Source organism: Parambassis ranga, chromosome 22, assembly GCF_900634625.1.
Source record: "Parambassis ranga chromosome 22, fParRan2.1, whole genome shotgun sequence".
In the NCBI taxonomy this organism is placed as follows: domain Eukaryota; kingdom Metazoa; phylum Chordata; class Actinopteri; family Ambassidae; genus Parambassis; species Parambassis ranga.
This window is the reverse complement of record NC_041042.1, coordinates 14,273,602-14,295,132: the sequence shown is the minus strand read 5'-3', so window position 1 is coordinate 14,295,132 and position 21,531 is coordinate 14,273,602. Positions and strand designations below refer to the sequence as shown.

Sequence of the window (21,531 nt, the reverse complement as noted above, 5' to 3'; positions counted from 1 at the left end):
TTAACTCATCGCACACAAACACACACACATTCCAGAGACTGCGCAGTCCCAAACCACCCAATCACACTCTACTGCAGCCCACAAAAGATCCAGTCAATGAGAAGCAGAGGGATGATGGGAGATGTGTGAATCAAAGTGTCAGGGATCCTCAACACTGTCTCACTAATCTTCATCCTCCTCCTCTGTCTGACTTCCTTTTTTTTCCCCAGGGTGAATCTCTGAGTAGTTAAAGGTAGTTAAAGGAGCAGCCACTGGGCACAGTCCACCTCCCACTCACTCACTCACTGTATGAATCACCCCATTGTAGGGCAGGGCTCTGTTCCTAACAGTGCTGCTTTTGGTGTTAGGACTGTGTTTGGCCTTTATTTTGACAACCACATCCAACTTTGTTGTTATTATATTCATCTACGGCCACATCCTGCACATCATATAGATAAGAATACTCTCATTTATGACTCTAAATTATCTTTCCAACACTTGATAAGTTAAATATTATTCATATCTGTCACATATTAAAGGTCTGCAGGGCAAGATTCACAAGCAGTCATACTGTCATAAAGAAGAACAGGAAACACTGATAAGATCCTTCCTAGAGGACCAAGAAATCAGAAATGTTTGTGTTCTTCTTTAACAAAAACCATGATATTTGGCTCAAAGTCTTTTGCTTTGCTGCAATTGTATTAAATCCTATGTAATTCACAGATTAACATCTTATTATCAACAGCAAGGGTAATAGTTATTAGTTCAGCTGAACTTTTATTTATGTGTCATTTGTTTGATTTAATGCCAAAAAACTATTTCCCGTGCACTTACATTCTCTACAACTACTAAAATAAAACCCATATATAAACAAGTACACGCTGTTCCAGTAAGACATGAAAATACACACAGTTTTCACCTGTAACATCACTCTGAATATGTAAGTCATAAAAGTAATGTTATGAAAGTGGTTGCAAACATTTCCCTTATAATGACTGCCGGCAGTATAATGGCTTCCTCTTCCTATCATCGAATGTCTGAGTCCTTCAAAACTCAGAGCTTTCATAAAAACATTACAGACCATTTTCCTTCCAAAAACAAAACTGGGGTCAATGGTGCAGCATGGCTGAAGCTGCATTCACATCTACACCTTTGTCTATCACAAAATGTGTGATAAGGTTGCCACAATCTAAAAAAAAAAGTTATATCTGGAAGAGTTCAATAGAAAACCTTTCTATTGGGTGCACCTGATGGAAGAAGGCTGTGATAACCATGCAGAGTGTGTTACCTCCTTCACTTATTGAGATGCAGCTCCCTCTGAGCCCTTCTCTCTCTCTCACTCACACAAACACACACTTCTCACTATCACACTCACACTTTCCCTGTCACGTCTTCATTTTTAGCAGCCGGCAGTGTTACACGGAACATGAGACGACCACCCACCTCCCCACCCACACACAAAAACACACACACATATGCTGCTGGGAAATGTGAATGACTGTGTCACTAAAAGGGCCATGAAGACACTCGACACAATAGTGCCTTGTGCTGCAGCGATGAGTAACTCATGCTTTAGTGTGCTTATGTGTGTTGTGTGTGTGTGTGTGTGCGCATGCATCGGTGTTGCACAACCAAGGGCAGGGGCAGGCAGACAGGCAAGCGCATGTGGCTGCTGAGAGCTACATAAATCACACACTGAATCAATTAGAAAGCTTAAATGTGAGAAGTCTAGCAGCAGTCATTGGCCTGGTACACAGCTAAATGTTGGCTTAATTACAAACACACCGCACCCAACACACACACACACACCCAGACAAACAGAGACTTAGGGTGTGGGAATGATGTAAGTCATAATTTCAAATTAAAATAATCCAAAAATGAAAACTAATTACAATCTTGCATGCCAGTGGATGCTTAAACGCTGCATCAGGGAGTTTCCCTGCCCTTTAAGAAAGAGGTGTGTTTGTGTCCATGTTGGTTCGACCACAGCTTCCTGTTGCATAACTCACTACACTCCTGTTATCTCCCCTGCTGGAGAATCAACAGTCACAAAACATCTGCATGTATTGAAAATAAATATTTTTTTATGCATTTCCATGTCCTCAGATGGGACAAAAAATATAGATCCTGCTATTAAAAATATAGGTTTTGCACTCTCCAATATAACACAACTATACAACTATATTTTTAACCATTTCACTTGCACAAAGTTAGGAAACAGTAGAGTCACAGTCATGGTTTGCAATAGAGGATTTCTGTTAGACATTTAAAGTCCTAATGAAATCATAAAGCCTCCTCTCTGCAGAGCAGCCACACGAATAGTTCTCATGATAACTGAAAATGTCGCTCACATGATGTGCCCTTTAATTTTGTGTTTTTTTTTTCACAAAATTGGTTCCAGCAAGTTGTGCACATTAGCAACATTGGGTTATCATTTTGCACTGTAAACATAGTGTCAGTATCCTGGAATGTCACATCAGTATGGTGTAGTTTTGACTCTTAAGTTGACAACTCAGCATCCTTGGCTGCCATCAGCACCTCAGAAAAGGAAAAGCTGTCAAACAAACTTTCTAAAGACGAAAAAAAAAACAAGAGACTACAGACAAAACTGACAGAGCGGACATCCTCCCTCCACCACAGACAGACATGCGAGAACACAATTCAAGAACTCTTCTTACTAGTGGTTTTGAAGAATCACCATTACAAATACACACATCATACACTGTTTGCCAAATCCTGCCATGAAACTGAATATTTTAACATCTCTGTCAGATTTTCACAGGCTGATCTGAGTCTAAAAATAATCTGTTGCACGTTGCTTTTGCCTTGGCAACAAGAGATTTAATGCTTAAAACAGATATGAATAGATCTGACATGAATGACAGTGAAACAGGCTGTTGTGAGTCTGCACTTTGTGACTCAGCGCAGTGATCCAACCTACATCTGTCTGCACTAAAACACCACAAACTCGGTCATCACTCCATTACCTCATTACATTACATGTATTCGAATGGGACATGGTTGCTAGGCACCTACTGTTCTTTTACACCTATCTGAGAAATGGATAAAACCCAGATTAATAGCGTCAACAAGGACGCATGCACACACACACACAGCATGCTTGGGAACAACAGGCACCTGTGAAAAAACGCACATCTGTGAGGGACAGAAAAAAACTATGGGCTCACACACAAACACACACAGATCCAAAATGGACGCAGACTCGGTCGCCCGTCCACCCACCAGTCCACCCACAAAGCATCTATTTGAGGAGGGAAGCAACAGAACAAGAAGATAATCTCCTGAGTTGAACCACATAAAAGCTTCTGTGCAATGTGAGAGGGGGTAGAGAGGGTAACTGACAGGAAGAGTGATGATCTAAACACAGGACGACTGCCATTATTAAAATGTTCTGTCACTCTTAAACTGACATCAGCTGCCCGTTTAAAATACTGTCATCATTTCAGTGTCAAGGACAGAAAACCACAGCAACTGCTGGTATGATGGAGGAAGGAGAATGCAAACTGACCTCTCTCCATCCCTCTCTCCATCTCTTTCCTAAAGTAGATAAGTTCACACATGGAGTAGATGTCAGGCCCACCAGGAAAGCATTGTTCAGTTCATCCATGACAATGAGAAAAACACAGAAGAAGGACTGTTGCTAACACTTTTCCTTAATGAGCAGGTTGATGTGCAAATGCAAATCTGCATGCACGAATAAATCAGCCACTTAACCACAAACACCTGATCACACTCTGTGTGAGCCAGCCTCAGGTCTGCAGGTGATGGTTTGTGTGTGTGTGTCAAATAAGGAGGTCTGTGGCTGGTGATGCAGCACACACACACACTTCCACATTCTTTCAAAAGTCGGTGTGTCCACCAGGCTCAAGTTACGCTGGACAAGATCCTCTCATTCCTTCTCTTACACATACACACACAGAGCCAGGGTGCAACAAGAGTGTTGGTTTCTCGCTCTGACTCATTCCTGTCACTCTCCACAGTGTCTACAAGACAGGAAGAAGAAGGATGGCAATATGCTGAGTCCTGCTGGATTGCTTAAAGGTCTTTTAGAAATACATCCCCTGTGACTCCGGCGGTGACAGTCACACACCCACAGAGCTAAGATGAAAGAGGAAGAGGTCTCAGCTTTGTGTAGTGAAGCTTGACAATGAAAGATGATGACCAACAGGCTCTGATTTCTCACTATTCAGTTACAACAACAGGTTGAATCAGCAGTATGACAAACACCTGCATTAAAAAAAGCAGATAATAGACAGAGGATGACAAATGCACCTGCACACACAGACACACACTGAGGACACCGCTGCAATATTTAAGGACACATCAGTGTTAGCAGCATCAAGCAGACAAAAAAACACACACAGTGTCAAAATCAACACAGTGGGTCATCATAAAAGAAAAAAGCGTTATGTGCATGTGTGTGTGTGTGTTGTGTCTATTCTAGGAGAATTCCAGAGGGGAGACCCTGTGACTGACCCCCACCTCTCAGGATCTGACAGGATATCACCGCTTGGGCACAGACACACACACACACACACATATATGTACACACAAACACATTATGGAAGTGCTAAAGGACACGCGCATATATTCACACACACACACACAGAGGAGACTGTGCTGTAATAATAAACTGTAAGCACCGTGTGTTTACAAAGTTTGATGCAGTTCTTTCCCTCTGTTTACAAAATGCTACAGAATCTATTTCAGGCTTTTTAATGCCAAAGCCGCTGTTTAGTGGGAGTTAATATGATTCTGGTTCATCAGTTACACCAACGTGCACTATAAAAACATCACATGTTAACCTAATTCCTTTATTTACCCAACAATAGTGGCATTACTCTCCAAACATGAAACTGAAGAAGTAAAAGAAGAGTCTGTATTTTACTTATACTGACGTGTTGCGTTCACTTGCCCAAATAAAAGTTAGTAGTTACCGGAGCACTTCAGGACCTTCCGTTTGCTTTCCCCCACATGAGCCGCTCCAGGTTCAGGTTGCCTCCCTTTAATGATCCACTATAACCTGCGCGTCCGGATCAGCAAACTTCCCTTACACACTGAACCGAGGAGGATTCCCACACACACGCACACACACACGCACATACACTATGTAATGTGAAAGGGCACGCGCGCACGTACACGCACGCACCACTACGCGCGCCCAAACACAAATACTTAAATAAAACACGCCCTGGTTGTTTAATAAATAAATAAATAAATAAATAAATCCTGCAGCAGCAGCTGAGGCTCCACGGGCGACATCCCCACGCTACAGCGCACGAGGCAGACGGCAATCACACGGCAAAGTTTCCAAACAGAGAGAAAACACTCATGTTGACACCATCGCTTACCTTCTTCTCCCCCTGCACTCCTCCTCCTCCTCCTCCAGCCGTCTCCAAACTCTGTCACGACGAGGCTCGACGCAGACTGCGAAATCAAACAACCGCTTCTCGGTAACAGCGGAGAGTCTGACTGTGCGTGTGTAGTAGTAGAGGTTTGCTTCAACACGCAGCGGTTCGGCGTGTGTTTGCGTCTGTGGATGTGTGTGTGTGTGTGTGACAGCTCAGGGAGAGAATGAACAGAGAGAGGAGAACCGGGGAACTTAGGGGGAGTTCCCGTTAACAGACCGGCGGGGCGGGGGCTCCAGCAGAGTGACAGGCTGCCCCGGTTTTACGTTCACAGCTCGTTTGTGAAGCAGTTGGTGCAGACTGTACTGCAGACTATAATAATACATCAGTACTTCAATTTATCCAACTATAAACTTGTATATTGAGATTTTTTTTATTCTCTTAATCTGATTGGCTGAGTGTAGCCGACATAAAACATGCAAATATCATTAGTTTACGCACATAAATAAGGGGAATAAATGTTGTTTTTTGTTGTTTTTTTCAATGAATATAATAGTTACTCATTTAAGTCTGACTTAAAATGTATTATTGTATAAATAAAACAATAAAAACATGTTTTCCTTGTTACATACTGAACATACTTTTGTCTCTCTTTCACAACAGCTGATCCAAAACTTACTTAAACACTTTGTTTCTTGCAGCATCCACAGTTCATGTTTGGTTACCTGAGCTCTAGCTGTGGGGTCCATTCTCTATTGTAACGTGCAGCGCACAGAGAGTCAGCACTGGAGGTTATAATTATGTGTTAACAGCCTCAGTCTAAGTGGGTTAGATTTATGCTTTGGGCTTCTTTCAATAATCAGTGAATTATGAATGATGAAGCTGAATAGGCAGCATGTTTACTGTAGTTCGACCACACGACTAATTTGGTGAAGTGCAGGATTTCTGTGCTTAAAATCTGTGTTTCTATGGAGACCAGGTAGTCGGCTCCAGCGTGACTGCAGCTTACGATACAGTTTGAGTGTATAAATGTAGACAAGAAGTGTTTGGTTTTTTTTTTTTTTAGTGAGACTGGTCAAGGTCCTCCCCCCAAACTCCACATGCACATACATGACCTCTGTTATTAGATCCACATGGTCACTGGTGTCCTCCATCACTGTTAAAAGAGTCGGTGAAGCTCCAGGTGCTGCTTGAAGCCACAGATTTAGCAGAAAAAAATAGCATAAATGGGATGTAGTCTGTGCTTGTGTCGCTGCGGGTGTGAAGTTACCCTGCCAGTGAGTGACTGATGATGTATGATGTGCGGTGGATTTCATTTAAAGTACCCACACACACACACATGCAAACACACACTCACGCCTAAGATCCCTGTCCAAATCCTGCTGGAATGTGTCTCCTATAACAACATCAACTATCACAAGGTTCACATCACATGACAAGGAGGGCCACTTTGTGTGTGCGTGTGTGTGTATATACTGTATTGCTGTTGTGTGTGTGTGTGGCTGCACCTTTTTCTTGCCTGTGAGATAAAAATAAATGCTTGCACTCAATTAGAAGAGGAGCAGCCGGTCCGGTGTTATAGGAAGAAAACAACAGCATGTCAGGCTGCAGAGATTCTGTGTTACTTTCTCTTTCTTCTGGTGGTATCAGTGGGACTTGAACCCGGACTCCAGAGTGAACATCTGCTGTACAGCCTGTATCCCCACCATCCTCAATCTATACACCTACATATAGCAGATGAGTTCAGGCAATATGATCACGAATTCTCTTAACTATGCATCATATCTGGGATCATTATCAACAAGGCGCATTATGTGTGAGGTCAGGTCTAGCTCACCATTGAAAATCAAACAGTGAATTCATTCCCCAAACGTAACAGTCCTGGAGTGGGAACTGAGATACCAAGGTCTCTGTGTTTCCTGAACCTTCCTGCAGCTCCTCCTGGGGGACCCCCAGCTGCTTCCAAGGCCAGCTGAGATCAGGGTTTAAGATTAGTTGCTATGTTATCTGGGAATGCTCCTGGCAGGAAGCAGTGAAGGTTTCAGACAAACACAATGCAGAAGAGCTCTGGATGAGGAAAGAAAGAACACATTTACCCTGCCTGAGCTGAGAGATCAGGCCCTACCTCTAACATCCAGAGGATGGTGAGGCTGCACACAAAGAGATGATGTGGTGGGATCACTACTGTCTGGTATAATGTCTGATTAGAATTAGCATACCACATGTTCCACACCCACATTACAAATATTCAATCACTGCAATCTGGCTACGCAGACATGTTGTTATGTAAGATGTCAATAACTTTAAACAACTCAAAAACATTAAGTATCTGAGATGTAAAGTCTTTAAGAAGTGTTGTTTTTTCATTGTAGCACTGAGATCTGGGAAAGTAAGTGTAGCCAGCTAGTTATGGCTAAAGACTTTATGGATTCAGGGTCCTTTAGGCACCCAAAACCAAAAGATAAACCCATGTGCCCAGTTACCATTAGGCCCAACAGGAAACGAAACAAAACTTTATTGCCTGTGTGGAATTTACCATTTCAGCCTACCTAAAGATTGTAAGATTGTCGTTTCACTAAAATGAGTTTGTAGCATTGCTGCTTGAAACCAACAAATCACCTGGAGGCTATTTTTTTTATATTTCAAGTCAATGCTAAGCTGAGTTAAGCCTTTGAGAGGGAAATCTGAGGAAGAGAGTGGTGGCTCTAGCTAAAAAAGTGGTGGAGGGGAAAGAGCTGGAGGGATAAAAAGAAAAAACACGATGAAGGTGCTGACATATCCTGACAAAATGGAACAGGGAGTGTCACTCAGCACCTCACACAGATAAACTACACACACACACACACATGCTGTACATGAGAATTGTGCCTTAAGGATCAGACACCTGGGTCTGAGCTTTTGCTGAATACCAGAAATACAGCATCACATATAGAGTCAAGGACATCAGGGTTACACAGTCACACACACAAAAACAGCAACACAGGCTGATATCCAGCAGACGGAGGTGAGCTCATTACGAAACCAAAGTTAATAAAACCCTTGACTGCACATGCGTTTTACAAGGTGAGCCTGCTTGTCTGCATGTGTGCACTTTCACCATCAGCAGGCTTGTCAAACTCTGTATCTGTGCGTCTTTGGGAGTTTGGGTTTTGTCTCCACAGGGAAATGTTAATAAAAGGGGAAGACTTTTATTAGTGTTACATGATACCAGCTGTCTAAACTGGCTTCTTTCTCCAGAGCAGCACACTCTCTTCCTGTCTTCTAGGCAGGCTCTTTAGATCGTATGCAGACGTTCTGCACCTTCTCAACATGTCAAGGTCCTCCACTGCAGCTCCAAATGAAACTCTTTGCATGTTAAATAGGCCAAAAAAACAGCGATCACTAACGGTGATTTAACATATAGGATGTGGATTCTGGAGGTGACCCCCCCCCCCCCACCATATGTCTGAGTATCTGCCTGTTTCCATGTATCCATGTATCTTCTCTGGTTGCTGCCTACTGCATCACTCACACCCTCTCACCACCGCAACAGCTGCCTCTTGTCAACATCGCTCTGCAGCAGCTGAGGACGAGGGGAGGAGCGCAAAACCACGTTTAACAGCCTTGGTTCTGGCCAAAGGGGACGCAGAGGGAGTGTGTGTGTGTGTGTGTGTGTGTGTGTGTTGGGGGGTTAACAGAACATCAGGATCCTATTTAGACCAGAAAAAAGGCTTATGGGAGCGGTACGGGGCGTCGGCTGAGTATGCCGGGGGAGGAAGTGGGAGGTCATGCGTGGGTGTGCATGTTCATCTGCATGTTTAATCATAGATGCTATGTTAATCCCTGCTGCCTTATGTGCTCTAATGTGGTTGTTTGTATTTGCCACTGTGTCCATCAAAGAGGCACGCAGAGGTTTGTTTCTCCTCTGCAGAATAATACAGGACTGTCCTTGTCCACGCCACAGGTTAAAGGTCAGGGCCGAGGCATGCGGTCGACCACATCCGTGTGACACTTGACCTTTGACCCCTCTCTGCCCAGGCCAGCTGCCAGCATGATGCTTTTTCCAAAGTGTAGGATGCAAACTAAAGGAACTGATGTGCCATAGATATGCTGCAGGTTACAACGGAAGGACAACGCCTCTGGGCTTGTCCTCTTGTTCTGGATCGTCGGGAGCAGCACCAGCTGGTGGAGTAATTGTTACACTGACCTTAGCTACTATTGACTTTGACACATGAAAAACTATATATGAGCTGGCAATGACCAGACCAACACTACTCCTCTCATTTACAGTAAACCAACATTTTAATTTATTTCCCAAGTCAGCATTAGTCACAGTCTGTCTTTGCTTCTGGCAGTTTTGTGTGGGTATTTAATGCAGTCCATCAGATTCGGAAAATCTCATGTTGCTGTTTGTTGGCCTATGCACCGCGACTCAGACATGGCAGGGAAAAAAAATACTTGGAGCAAGAAAACATTTTTTTTCTGTAACCAATGAGTGTGCATGCATTGACACATCACCTTCTTCCACATGTGTTAATGTGAGCACAACTTGTATATTCAGCCATGTTTGATTTCATCATGATCAGTTCTGTTTCACATCCTCGCTGCCGTGCTGACAAGGGAACAAAGTTGCAGCTTGTGTTGCAAGACGGGTTGCATCTCAACTAAACTTTTTAGATATACACATATAGCAGAAAAATCAGCATAATTCGCCTTTTGCATGCTGCTGCTGTATCCAGCTGGAGTGCTGCGTACAGCATGTGCAGAAAGAGACAAACAGCAGTAGCTGAAGATAAAATAAAAGGATTCCACATTGCTAAGACGATGACAGTATTTCATCAGAAGCAGAGCCGATTGTTCACCTAATCAAGAACTGTGAACGCCTCGCATCAGCAACAGCACGCCATCCGCCCCCCCCCCCCCAAAAAAAAAAAAAAGTTCCTGCTTCTGTTCTTGTTCTTTCACACATGACACCTTAGTCCGAAGAGGAAAGAATAACAACAGGTTGTTTTTTTTGTCATTTCAGAAATAGAGTCTGCGTTGCAGCTGAAGCATAGCAAGCACCAACTGTCCTACTGCCCATGACATTCCTGAATACCACAATGCATTATTGTCACAGAGTGTGTGTGTGTGTGTGTGTGTGTGTCCAATAACACAAATGGCTATTTGTCTTTACCAGCTTCTAAGATTAAGATTAAGATTTACTTTATTAATCCCTGTGGGGAAATTACATACATGCATTACATTAAGTACATTCTACAACAAGAAGACTGGATGGATTACACTGTAAATCAACAGACAGCTTTATCACAGTCTGGTATGGGAACTGCACCGTTCAGGACAGGAAGGCTCTCCAGCATGTCATTAAAATGACACAATTCATCTGTGGAGCAGCCTTCCCACCTCTACAGGACATCTACAATGCTCGGGTCACAAAGAGAGGGCACACAACATCATCAAAGACCGCACTCGCTTCAGGAGTGTGAAAGCAAGGACAACAAGACTAAGAAACGCAGGCCATCAGGCTGCTGAACCACTGACTGAACATTTATCATGTAGCATCATTGCCACAATGCAAAAACTGCACATATTTGTTTTTGCATGTACAATCTGTTAACATATTTGCACACTCTAAATGTCCTACCTCTGACAATAATACATAAACAATGCACCTTAAACACTGATAACACTTTACCCTCTGTACAGAGAACTGCACATTTTGCTTATTTTATTTTTCTTATTCCTTATTTGTATTTTTATTTATTCTTATGCCTAAAATAAGTCTGTTTTTTAGTTTAGTTGTGTATAAAGTCACGTGAAGGGAACTCGCAAAGTAAGAATTTCATTGCTCAGTGTAACTGTAAAGCGCTGTGCATTTGACAATAAACTCCTTGAATCTTGAATCTTGAAATAAGCGACATCATTTGACTGATTTTCAGGACAAGGTTCTGTTAATAATCTGTGGTGCTGCATCAGAGAAAAGGAAGCTGCTGTCTTATTATCTCACTTCCTGTTCGTAGAAAGGTAGCAGGTTTCCACTTTAACGAATACAAGGAACATACACTTATCATATGACGCCTGATTACTTCATTAGAATAGCGGCCATTAGGTAGAGGGACATGCAGCAAGATTAAAAACTCATTTTTTACTTGGCCATTTGCTGAATATGAAAGAGACATTCATCTCATTACAGTCCCTCTGTAATTGCATTGAGATACAGACTGAACAGAATTCAGCTGACATTGATGGTGTTACTTATCTGTTTCAGAGAAGAGGTCATGAAGTATCATTCCACTTATTCAATCTAGAACAGAGGCCTAATCAGACACGCTGGACCTTCTTGGAATAAAAAGGTTTGAAGTGCACTCAAGAAAAATGTCCTTAGTGTCACAATGTGTTGATTCAGAATCTGAATGCTCTGTTCGTTTGTCTCCGAGTCTCTGAGTGTTCATCTTTGGGCACCGCCAGCATCTTTGTCTCTCTAAGCCAACATTCCTGATTTCACATACACATCAACACAATCTATGGTTTATTCCCTACAGCTGGCTGCTATAAAACAGCTTTTTCACCTGGTTATGTTTTTGTTTTTTGCTGTAAGGCCTCTAAAACAAGTACACTGATATCCTGGGGGTGCTGTAATCCTCCAACATGTCTGAATGCATGTGTCGGGAGGACACAGGCCGAGCAACGAGACGGCACCGCCTGAAATGGAAAACCTGCATTTCTGCCTCATGCGTTTAGTCATGTTAAATGACCATAAGTGTAATTCCAGTCAGCGACACAAGAGAGGGGCCCTCTCCCTGCCCTCCATACCACAGACTGGAGGGAGACGCCAGGCCAACACACACACATACAGAGAGAGGAGGGAGGGGAAGGGAGGGCAGGAAGAGGGATTTTAATGCAGACTTTTTTACACTGCACAGACTTAGGAAAGCACATATATCACATTTACAATTTAGGCTTTCTGCTGAAGCTCTCGTTCAGAGGGATTTTTGGAAAGCATGGCATCTGACTTGAAGAGTGTGAAACACTGACCACCACACAGGATTTAAGACCTCGGGATGACTGCAAAGAGTTTGTAGTTTTGTGCGTCATGAGTAACTAGAGATGCAACTGTATTAGAGAGCAAATTACCATAGCAGAAAAAAATCTGCAGCCTAATCCACCTTCTTCTGCCGCTCATCCATATTCTCTGAGTGATGCAAACTGTTCCACCAGAATCTGCATAAAACTTTCCATCCACTGTGCTTTCTAGTGTCTGAAAACTTCAGAAGCAGACAGAATGAGAGCAAACTGGAGGACTAAAAACCACCACTCGTAATTTTCACACTTCTTTGTGACAATGTGTTAATTAATGTCCATTAGGGAGGCTGAGCTTGACAGAGTCTTTTTTTACTCTTAGCTTAGTTAACCGCCCAAGTTTAATTAAAGATGTCCTCTTTTACAGCCACCTTCCTGAGGCCCTCACACCAGTCCTCCATAGAAGCTAATCTGACACGGTCTGGCTACTATGTTTTGGAAAACCAGCCCAGCGTGGGGGTCAGATCCTCATCGGGTCTTATGTTTGTTTACATTCTCGCACAGGCCACCAGGGACAGAGTGGACATTTAAATTTTAAACCGTGGGAAGAAACAGGGGGATAAATAGCACGGACATGAGACTCTTCTCTGCACTCAGTCACTGTAGCCTAAAAGTGGTCAAAGATGCCAGTCACTGCTGTGATTGATTTAAAAGTCCCACAGTCTGCAAATACACTGACCAGATATTGAACAATGCTGCTGCTGCTGCTGCTGCTGCTGGGCACTTAAGGCTCAGAAGAAAAATATCTTTTGTCTAAAAACAGAAAAGTAAGATGGCCGCTGCTGTGGATGGATCAATAGAGTGCAACACTCCACTAATGCCTTTCAGTATTCCAGTATTGATGTCAATACATGAAAAAAGCACCAGTAGTCAGTGAGAGACTTCCTCCTTGTTATAGACAACGCACAAATCCAGCTTACTATCAACTAAAACCTTTCATTTAATTTATTTTAATAGTCTTTTATTTTCTTTGTCATATGCACTAACCTTAAGAAGTGTGTTCAATAAAATAATCTAATATTTAAAAGTTAAAAACATGTCTCCTGCAGACTCAACTGTGTGTCTGCAGTCTGCGGCTCTATGGCGCCCCCCTGTGGTCTCTAGTCTGTAATTCAACTGTACGCCCATTTCTCAGATGCCTTCAAATTAAAAACTGTGCTTAACACAGTGATCCAAAATAGGTTTGTACATTTTTAATTTGCTTAAATCTTGAAAAATACAGATACAATATCATACATCATTTTATTAAATAAACAATACATGCTTAATGCCACCCACGAACGTAGCATACTTTAACATTTGTGACTTTACTCTTTACTACTCTAAATAATCATTTTGATTGTGTGCTATTAATAGTTTGACTTTCCCCACTGCTGGTGATATTTCACCTGAACTCATTCCTGAAGAGAAGAGCTTTTATTTTGAAATGTTTCGCAGCGGAAGTGTTTGACTCCACGCAGTAGTGCTGTTACCTCTGGTCCCACAGACACAGACAGACAGAGTGCACGCTCCTCACTGGAGACACAGACCCTGGCAGGAGCAGGATGAGGCTGCTGCCGCTCGCTGTTACAGTGTTATTAACGCTGTCCGTCGCTTATTACGTTTACACCCCGATACCTGATGGCATCCAGGAGCCGTGGAAGTTGATGTTAGTGGATGCTGCCCTCAGGACAGCCATGCGCCTGGTAAGAGATGCTATGAATTAGTTACCATCGTGATGTAATTACACAAAATACCAACTGACATCAGGTATTTATAGGTTATGTTACAGGTGCAGCTGCATATACAGGCACACAGACATGGACTCTGAACAGCAGTAATTATTATATGAAGTGTACATGACACTAAACTAAAAGTCTTTATTAAGCTGTTTAAGTGGAAGAACTTATTATGGACTCATTACACTGTGTAATTTTATATGTGCTAATTGTAATCCAGAGGCAAGTGAGTTGTACCCTGGTGTTGTTCGAGGACAATGACCTCACCTTTGTTCTACATTTTGAAAGTGGCACCGCAGATTGTTGCAGTGTCAGTTACTTATTGCCACATGAGGCGAGGTTAGTGTGCTGCCCTGCTCTTTCTTAATCCTGTGAGATAAGACGATAAGCAAATAATTAAAGCTTTAAAAGTTTGTTTTGTTCTCCAGCAGCATTTAGTGGTGATATTTTCATTTGTACTTTTTTTACTTTTTCTGCAGCTGACTATTTTCGATGAGAGAACATGATACACATCATAAAGTATTATGTTATTGTCCATCAGAGTGGAGAGTTTTCAGGAACACAACAGACTTTTAGTCTCCTTATTAAACTCTCCGTTCCACTGAGATTCTTCTCTGCTGTCCACTCTCCTTCTCTGTCCTCAGGCCGTTTTGAAGCATTGGCTGGGCTTTGACCATTACATTAAGTCTTTCAGAAGATACACACAGGGCTTTGAGGGTTCAGTGAACAGTTACCTGACCTCTGACTCCAGTGGAGGGGTCATCCCAGGAGTGAAGGTCAGCGACGTCACGTTCGCCGGCATCCCGGTGAGAGTTTACGAGCCCCCGGCTGGCGGGGAGGGTCACCTGAGGAGAGGGTTGGTGTACTTCCACGGAGGCGGCTGGGCCCTCGGCAGCGCCAGTGAGTACAGAAGAACTGCAGAAGCTGTAAATAAGTTCAGATAACAAAAAGCATGCATTTGTGTTAGGATACAGATGGTCGATATTTCATTAAATTATCAACATGCTTTAAATGGAGCTATATAAGTTGGGATATTAAAGGCATATTAGAGACTTGTGCTAAACGAGTTCACACAGTGGAGAGTAAGGTAAATATCTGTCTTAATGACACTTTGTGCTTGTTTATGCAGAGCTGGGGAAGCAAACGAGGCATCCAAGAACAGTATCTAAAGATAAAGATTCAGTTAAAGATAGAATGTATGCAGAAAAGCCAGACTAACATGTAACTGTCTCTCCTGTAGAAGGAGTTTGCCTGTTCACTTGCATATCCTCATACACACAAATGGATAGTCCAGCTTTTAAAAACCTGTTTTTTTGTCTGTATATGTGTTTATTTTTTTTTTCATTAAACACTTTTCTCACTTCCTCAGAGAAGGGGTCATATGATGTCACCAACCGCATGGTTTCAGATGAGCTCAACATGGTTGTGGTTTCTGTGGAGTAAGTATGTTTTATTTTACTCACTGTGACACACAGAGTGTGTGAAATCAGTGGAATAGGTGCGGTAATGACTTTGAGTCCTCTGTGTGTGTGTGTGTAGGTACCGTCTGTATCCAGAGGTGCACTTCCCAGTGCCGTATTTAGACTGCCTCACTGCTGCCAAACACTTCTTGTCTCCGGAGATTCTGGCAAAGTATGCAGTGGACCCTGAACGTGTGGCTGTGTCTGGAGACAGTGCTGGAGGAAACCTGGCTGCTGCTGTGGCTCAGGAGGTATCAACACCTGTGTGTGTGTGTGTGTGTGTGTCAGTATAAGAAGCTTCATCATGTGTGTCCACACAGATTTCCACAGATGACAGCATGAGTGTGAAATTCAGTGTCCAGGCCCTGATCTACCCGGCGCTCCAGGCTCTGGACATCAACACACCCTCCTTCCTACAGAACCAGAATCTAGCCATCCTCTCCCGACCCTTCATGCTCCAGTTCTGGCTGCAGTACCTCAACGCTGACCTCTCCCTGGAGCCCCAGCTGTTAGTGAACAACCACAGTGCTTTGCGACACTCAACTCTCACCCCAGAGCTGAGATCACGTGTGGACTGGACCACCCTCCTCCCAGAGAAGCACAAGAAGAACCACAAGCCTCTCATCGTGGAAAATGGATCCCCTGAGATTCTGAAGGAGGTGCCGGGCCTGCTGGATGTGCGTGCAGCCCCGCTGCTTGCTTCACCAGAGGTTTTGGCTAAACTCCCGCGTGCATACATCATAACGTGTGAGCATGATGTGCTGAGGGACGATGGACTGATGTACGCTCGGCGGTTGCAGGATGCAGGAGTGATGGTTACAAACGACCACTACGAGGACGGCTTCCACGGATGTTTTAGTTTAGTGATGTGGCCGTTGGACTTTGATGTGGGGAAGAGGGTGCTCAGGGGGTACATCAGCTGGCTGCAGAAAAACTTGTGAGAATGCATATGGATGCATGTGAGTGTTTCTTTTATACAAACGCCTTGCTTTGCGAACCACACTTCACTTGTTAATGAACTTTTAAATGCACTCTCACCAAGCTCAGGGCCCACACACAGCTGCACGTTTTTTGATGACACCATCCACATAACACTGTGATCACTTAGTAGGACACCTAATACAGTAAATGCATAAAACATACATTCAAAGTCAATCAGCTGCTTTTACTGGAACGATTTAAAACTGTTGGATTTAAGCAAATCTAATTTTTATTGCTTGTTTGACGGCTAATCATGCTGTGACATTTACATAGGATGAAAAGACATTGAGCAGAATTTTAAAATGTCAAATAGACATCTATACACGTCCACTGACAGCTGGGGTAGGCTCTAACTCCCTGTGGTCCTGTAAGGGGATAAAGGGCTTGACATATGATGTGTGCAATCTAAATATTTGCAGAGTGCAAGTGTAACAAATGCACATTTGATAATCAATGCAACAGCGCCCCCCGTTGGACTAAGGACACCATGCACTAAATATTATTGTGAACTTTTGCAGGAGTGATTTTGTTGCCAAATAAGAAGAAATTATTTTCTATCCAAATTCTGGTTTAATGGAGATTTTTTTTAATATTATTGTTTAAGCTGCTATGCTTTTACAGAAACTTGATTGTCTTATCTGGGGAATGACCCAAATAATAATAATGTGAGTAATACTGGTATGTTTTTTTATTGTTTGAAATATAATTTCATCTGCCTACAATACGTTCAGTGTGTAGTGTATTCTTTGTAGTCTGCAGCTCTTTGGTGCTCCTTTGTAGTCATATTAAAGTGATGTGTCCCCACAAAACAAACAAAAACAAAACACTCCAATTCCCAGATGCCCATTCGTGGTTGACGATCCTTTCAAATCTTTGTACTTTGGTTATAATTACAGTCCAAAGTGAACCTTTTACTTTGAAATGTTAAGCGGAAGCGTCCTGGTGCTGCTAAACAAACAGACTCAAAACTAGTGATAGATACTAGCGAGATGAAGTTTCGTGGACCACCTGCGCGTGGGAGTCCAGTCGTGGACGGAAGCCTAATGGTGCTTTAGCTGCCTACTGCGCTTTCCTGAATTATTTGACACACGCTTCAAAGCCTCAACGTGGAAGTACACAACAGAACTACAAGCTCTTTACTTTCTAACAGAAGATAGCTTCATGTTTGCATCATGAACTTTAAAGCCAGAGTGGAATAAAATGTGCAGACTTTGTGTGAGGGTGCGTTATTTGGCAGGGTTTGTGGTGTGAAAGGTGGACTTAGATGCAGAACAGCAGCAAGTAGTGATTTAACTGAAAGCTCTATTGTTTAGCCCAAGGGTCAAAACAAAGGAGGGCAGTTCAAGAAGCGAAAAGGCTGAACTGAGGTTCAAAAGTACTAAAGGACAAAAACTAAGAAACTATAATTCAAAACCAAAATAATCACAAGGCTATAAAATAGAAATATAGAAGTGAAGCACAGGAGTACAAACAAGACCACACAGATCACAGGACTTAAATAGACAAGACAACAAGACACAGGTGGACACATCAGGGCGGGACAGGTAATCAACACTGGGGAAGTAAAACACCAGGAATACACAGGGAAGACAGGACCTTCACATTAAAACAGGAAGCACAAGACGCCACAGTAAACACAGCGAGGACGAGCACCAAACCTACAGCTAAAGGAAACACAAAAACAGAACACAGGTTAACACAGACAGCAAACCTAAGAAAACAAATACAAAAGCAACACTGGATCACAAGGACAAGGTGCAAAAGAATCATAAACCATGACATCATTAAGTCATAAATTGTGAGATTTATGGTGTCGGGCAGGGAGTGGCTCCACTTGCTGTCTGAGGACATCAACATCAACATTTCATCTACTTTTTAAAGTAGAGAAACTGGCAGAGACTGGTGTGATACGCTCTTTATCTTTTTCATGTTTTATTTCACATTCTTATCTACATTTGCAGCTTGCAGCTTAAGGAAAAGGCAGCACTGATGTGATCCATTAGACTTTATTAAGGTCATGTTGCATCAGTGTAGCTGTCTGGATGTGTGGTAAACTGCTGTGTCTTTCGGGCAGGAGGACAGAGGTGACTGTGTGAAACAGTTGTGTCTCAACTCCCTGCCAAGTCCTGAATGTCTGCTTTCCTTCATCTTTAGGCGATTTTCCATCAGTGGCTGGGTTATGACCATTACATCATCACACTCAGGAGGTACACAGAGGGTCCGGAGAGCGACACAGGGGTCTTTGCAGGAGTGAAGGTCAGCGATGTCATGTTTGCTGGCATCCCGGTGCGAGTCTACGAGCCCCCAGCTGGTGGACTGAGGAGAGGGCTGATGTACTATCATGGAGGTGGCTTTGCCCTCTGCAGTGGCAGTGAGTACACAAATAAAGAACCTGTAGATATAGTTTTACATGCATTTATTTTCTCAGTCAGTTTGGAAAGGGGTCAGTTTGTATTAAAAATACAAATTAGTCTGATGTCTATGGATATTTACTCTTTAAAATGTGCTGATCAGATTTTCAAGATTCAACCAGGAGTGTGTGTGTGTGTGTGTGTGTGTGTGTGTGTGTGTTGCCTGATAAGTTTCAAATAAATTCAGAAATGCTTTTCTCTCATACTCAGAGAAGGGGTCATATGATGCCACCAACCGAATGCTTTCAGAGGAGCTGGACACCGTTGTGGTCTCTGTGGAGTAACTGCACCATTATGCAACATCGTGCATTTTTATTGCACAACTCCGTGATGTATTATAGGCTGAGGAGAACTTTTTGTTCTCATCTGTTCTCATCAGATCATGCTTAAAATCACTGCAGTATGAACCTTTAGGTCCTCAGTGTGTGTGTGTGTCTCCGGAGATTCTGGCAAAGTATGCAGTGGACCCTGAACGTGTGGCTGTGTCTGGAGACAGTGCTGGAGGAAACCTGGCTGCTGCTGTGGCTCAGGAGGTATCAACACCTGTGTGTGTGTGTGTGTGTGTGTCAGTGTCAGTATAAGAAGCTTCATCATGTGTGTCCACACAGATTTCCACAGATGACAGCATGAGTGTGAAATTCAGTGTCCAGGCCCTGATCTACCCGGCGCTCCAAGGTCTGGACATCAACACACCATCCTATATAGAGAATCAATATGCACCCTCCCTCAATCCTTCCATCATGGTCCAGTTCTGGCTGCAGTACCTCAACGCTGACCTCTCCCTGGAGCCCCAGCTGTTAGTGAACAACCACAGTGCTTTGCGACACTCACCTCTCACCCCAGAGCTGAGATCACGTGTGGACTGGACCACCCTCCTCCCAGAGAAGTACAAGAAGAACCACAAGCCTCTCATCGTGGAAAATGGATCCCCTGAGATTCTGAAGGAGGTGCCGGGCCTGCTGGATGTGCGTGCAGCCCCGCTGCTTGCTTCACCAGAGGTTTTGGCTAAACTCCCACGTACATACATCATAACGTGTGAGCATGACGTGCTGAGGGACGATGGACTGATGTACGCTCGGCGGTTGCAGGATGCAGGAGTGATGGTTACAAACGACCACTATGAGGACGGCTTCCACGGATGTTTTAGTTTAGTAATGTGGCCGGTGGACTTTGATGTGGGGAAGAGGATGCTCAGGGGGTACATCAGCTGGCTACAGAAAAACCTATGAGTGAGTGATGGGTGCACGCATGTATGATCAGCCGTAGCTTTGTGAATCACAAATCTATCAAAGAACTTCACTCATATACCTGCAAGTTTTTGTAATAAACTTTTACACACACAGCTGTGAAGCATCACATCGATACATTTTACTTTAAGAATGTAAGCTTTGCTAGGACATTGCCTGTGAGGCAGCGGTTTGTGAAGTTAGTCATGGATTTGTGGTTTTGAGCAAAAGTACTGCACACTAAGGTCGCGGGGGCAGCAGTCTAAGCAGGGACACCCAGACTTCCCTCTCACTGGACACTTCCTCCAGCTCTTCTGGGGAAATCCTGAGGCGTTCCCAGGCCAGCCGAGAGATGTAGTCTCCCCACCGCGTCCTGGGTCTTCCCCGGGTTCTCCTCCCAGTGGGACATGCCCAGAACACCTCCCCAGGGAGGCGAGCAGGAGGCATCCGAAACAGATGCCCAAGCCACCTCAGCCGGGGTCCCACCCCGGAGCCAGGCCCGGGTTTGGGGCTCGAATGCGAGCCTTTCCCCACGGGGCCCAGCGACATGGGGCCGACCTCCCATGGGCTCACCACTGGTGGGAGGAACCGTAATGGGCCGGTGCGTAGTGGATTGGGTAGCAGTCGTAGGCAGGGGGCCTCGGCGACCCGATCACTGGACACAGACACTGTAACTATGTATGTATGTATGTATGTATGGATGTAAATATAGATTGACTACCGGTTGCATTATCTTACTGTTTAAACATTTATACATGTTTAAATGTTGTTATATATATATTGAGCCCAAACACAAAGTTTTAATGTCATGCTTAATATTAGGAGATGAGCTGAGTGCATCTGAGGGCAATGCAACAGTGCCCTCTGTTGGAATGAGAACAGCATGAACCCTGAACACAATGGTGGAGTGTGGAACAGCCCTAAATCAGGGGGATCAAGGTGGCTGTGTGTCCTTGTCAGCATGTCAAATATGAGGCACTGCATGATTTAAAAACATTTTAAACACTTTTACTGATGTGAATAGTACGTCCACGCCAAGCATCAAACCCTTCCTTCCTTAAGATTCGAATTAAACAAATAAAGGGTTAGAGTTAAACTCTAGTTTCTTATCAGGGAAATGCTGCTCTACAGACACGCCAGTCTCTGGCATTGTGCTCCTGTAGCATTATTCTTTTTTCCGGCACTGGTCTTTGTTTTATAGACGAGACAATGAGCAGCTGTGGTCCTCAGATGGGAATTTAGGGAGATTCCATGACATAAGTGAGAGGAACGTGGGGAGGAGAAGCCTTGAGGGGAGGGAAAGGAGGAGTGGAGGGCAGAAGATTGTT

At 43.6% G+C, this 21,531-nt stretch overlaps 3 protein-coding genes across 4 annotated transcripts in view; 2 read left to right on the top strand and 1 right to left on the bottom strand.

Annotated features, from left to right (window-relative positions):
* Nucleotides 1–5,554, bottom strand: part of ppp2r3a (protein phosphatase 2, regulatory subunit B'', alpha) — a 44,449-nt gene extending 38,895 nt beyond the window's left edge. The window contains exon 1 of one of the 2 annotated variants that reach the window (XM_028394805.1): nucleotides 5,352–5,554. The gene's annotated coding sequence lies outside the window, so the exon portion shown is untranslated. Of the gene's footprint in view, nucleotides 1–4,937; nucleotides 5,073–5,351 lie in introns of those variants that run through there. The other variant, XM_028394807.1, reaches the window with a different exon arrangement.
* An 8,320-nt stretch (nucleotides 5,555–13,874) lies between these two features.
* LOC114427794 (neutral cholesterol ester hydrolase 1-like) lies at nucleotides 13,875–17,290 on the top strand. Its single transcript, XM_028396010.1, has 5 exons — nucleotides 13,875–14,092; nucleotides 14,770–15,025; nucleotides 15,495–15,564; nucleotides 15,665–15,836; nucleotides 15,906–17,290. Exons 1-5 carry the CDS (start codon nucleotides 13,952–13,954, stop codon nucleotides 16,524–16,526), a joined length of 1,260 nt encoding a protein of 419 aa, XP_028251811.1. The 5' UTR covers nucleotides 13,875–13,951; the 3' UTR covers nucleotides 16,527–17,290.
* A 265-nt stretch (nucleotides 17,291–17,555) lies between these two features.
* On the top strand, nucleotides 17,556–21,095 carry LOC114427815 (neutral cholesterol ester hydrolase 1-like). The gene is made up of 5 exons (XM_028396024.1): nucleotides 17,556–17,612; nucleotides 18,721–18,937; nucleotides 19,188–19,257; nucleotides 19,357–19,510; nucleotides 19,586–21,095. The coding sequence occupies exons 1-5, from the start codon at nucleotides 17,556–17,558 to the stop codon at nucleotides 20,204–20,206; spliced, it is 1,119 nt and encodes a 372-aa protein (XP_028251825.1). The 3' UTR covers nucleotides 20,207–21,095.
* The last annotated feature ends 436 nt before the right edge of the window (nucleotides 21,096–21,531 follow it).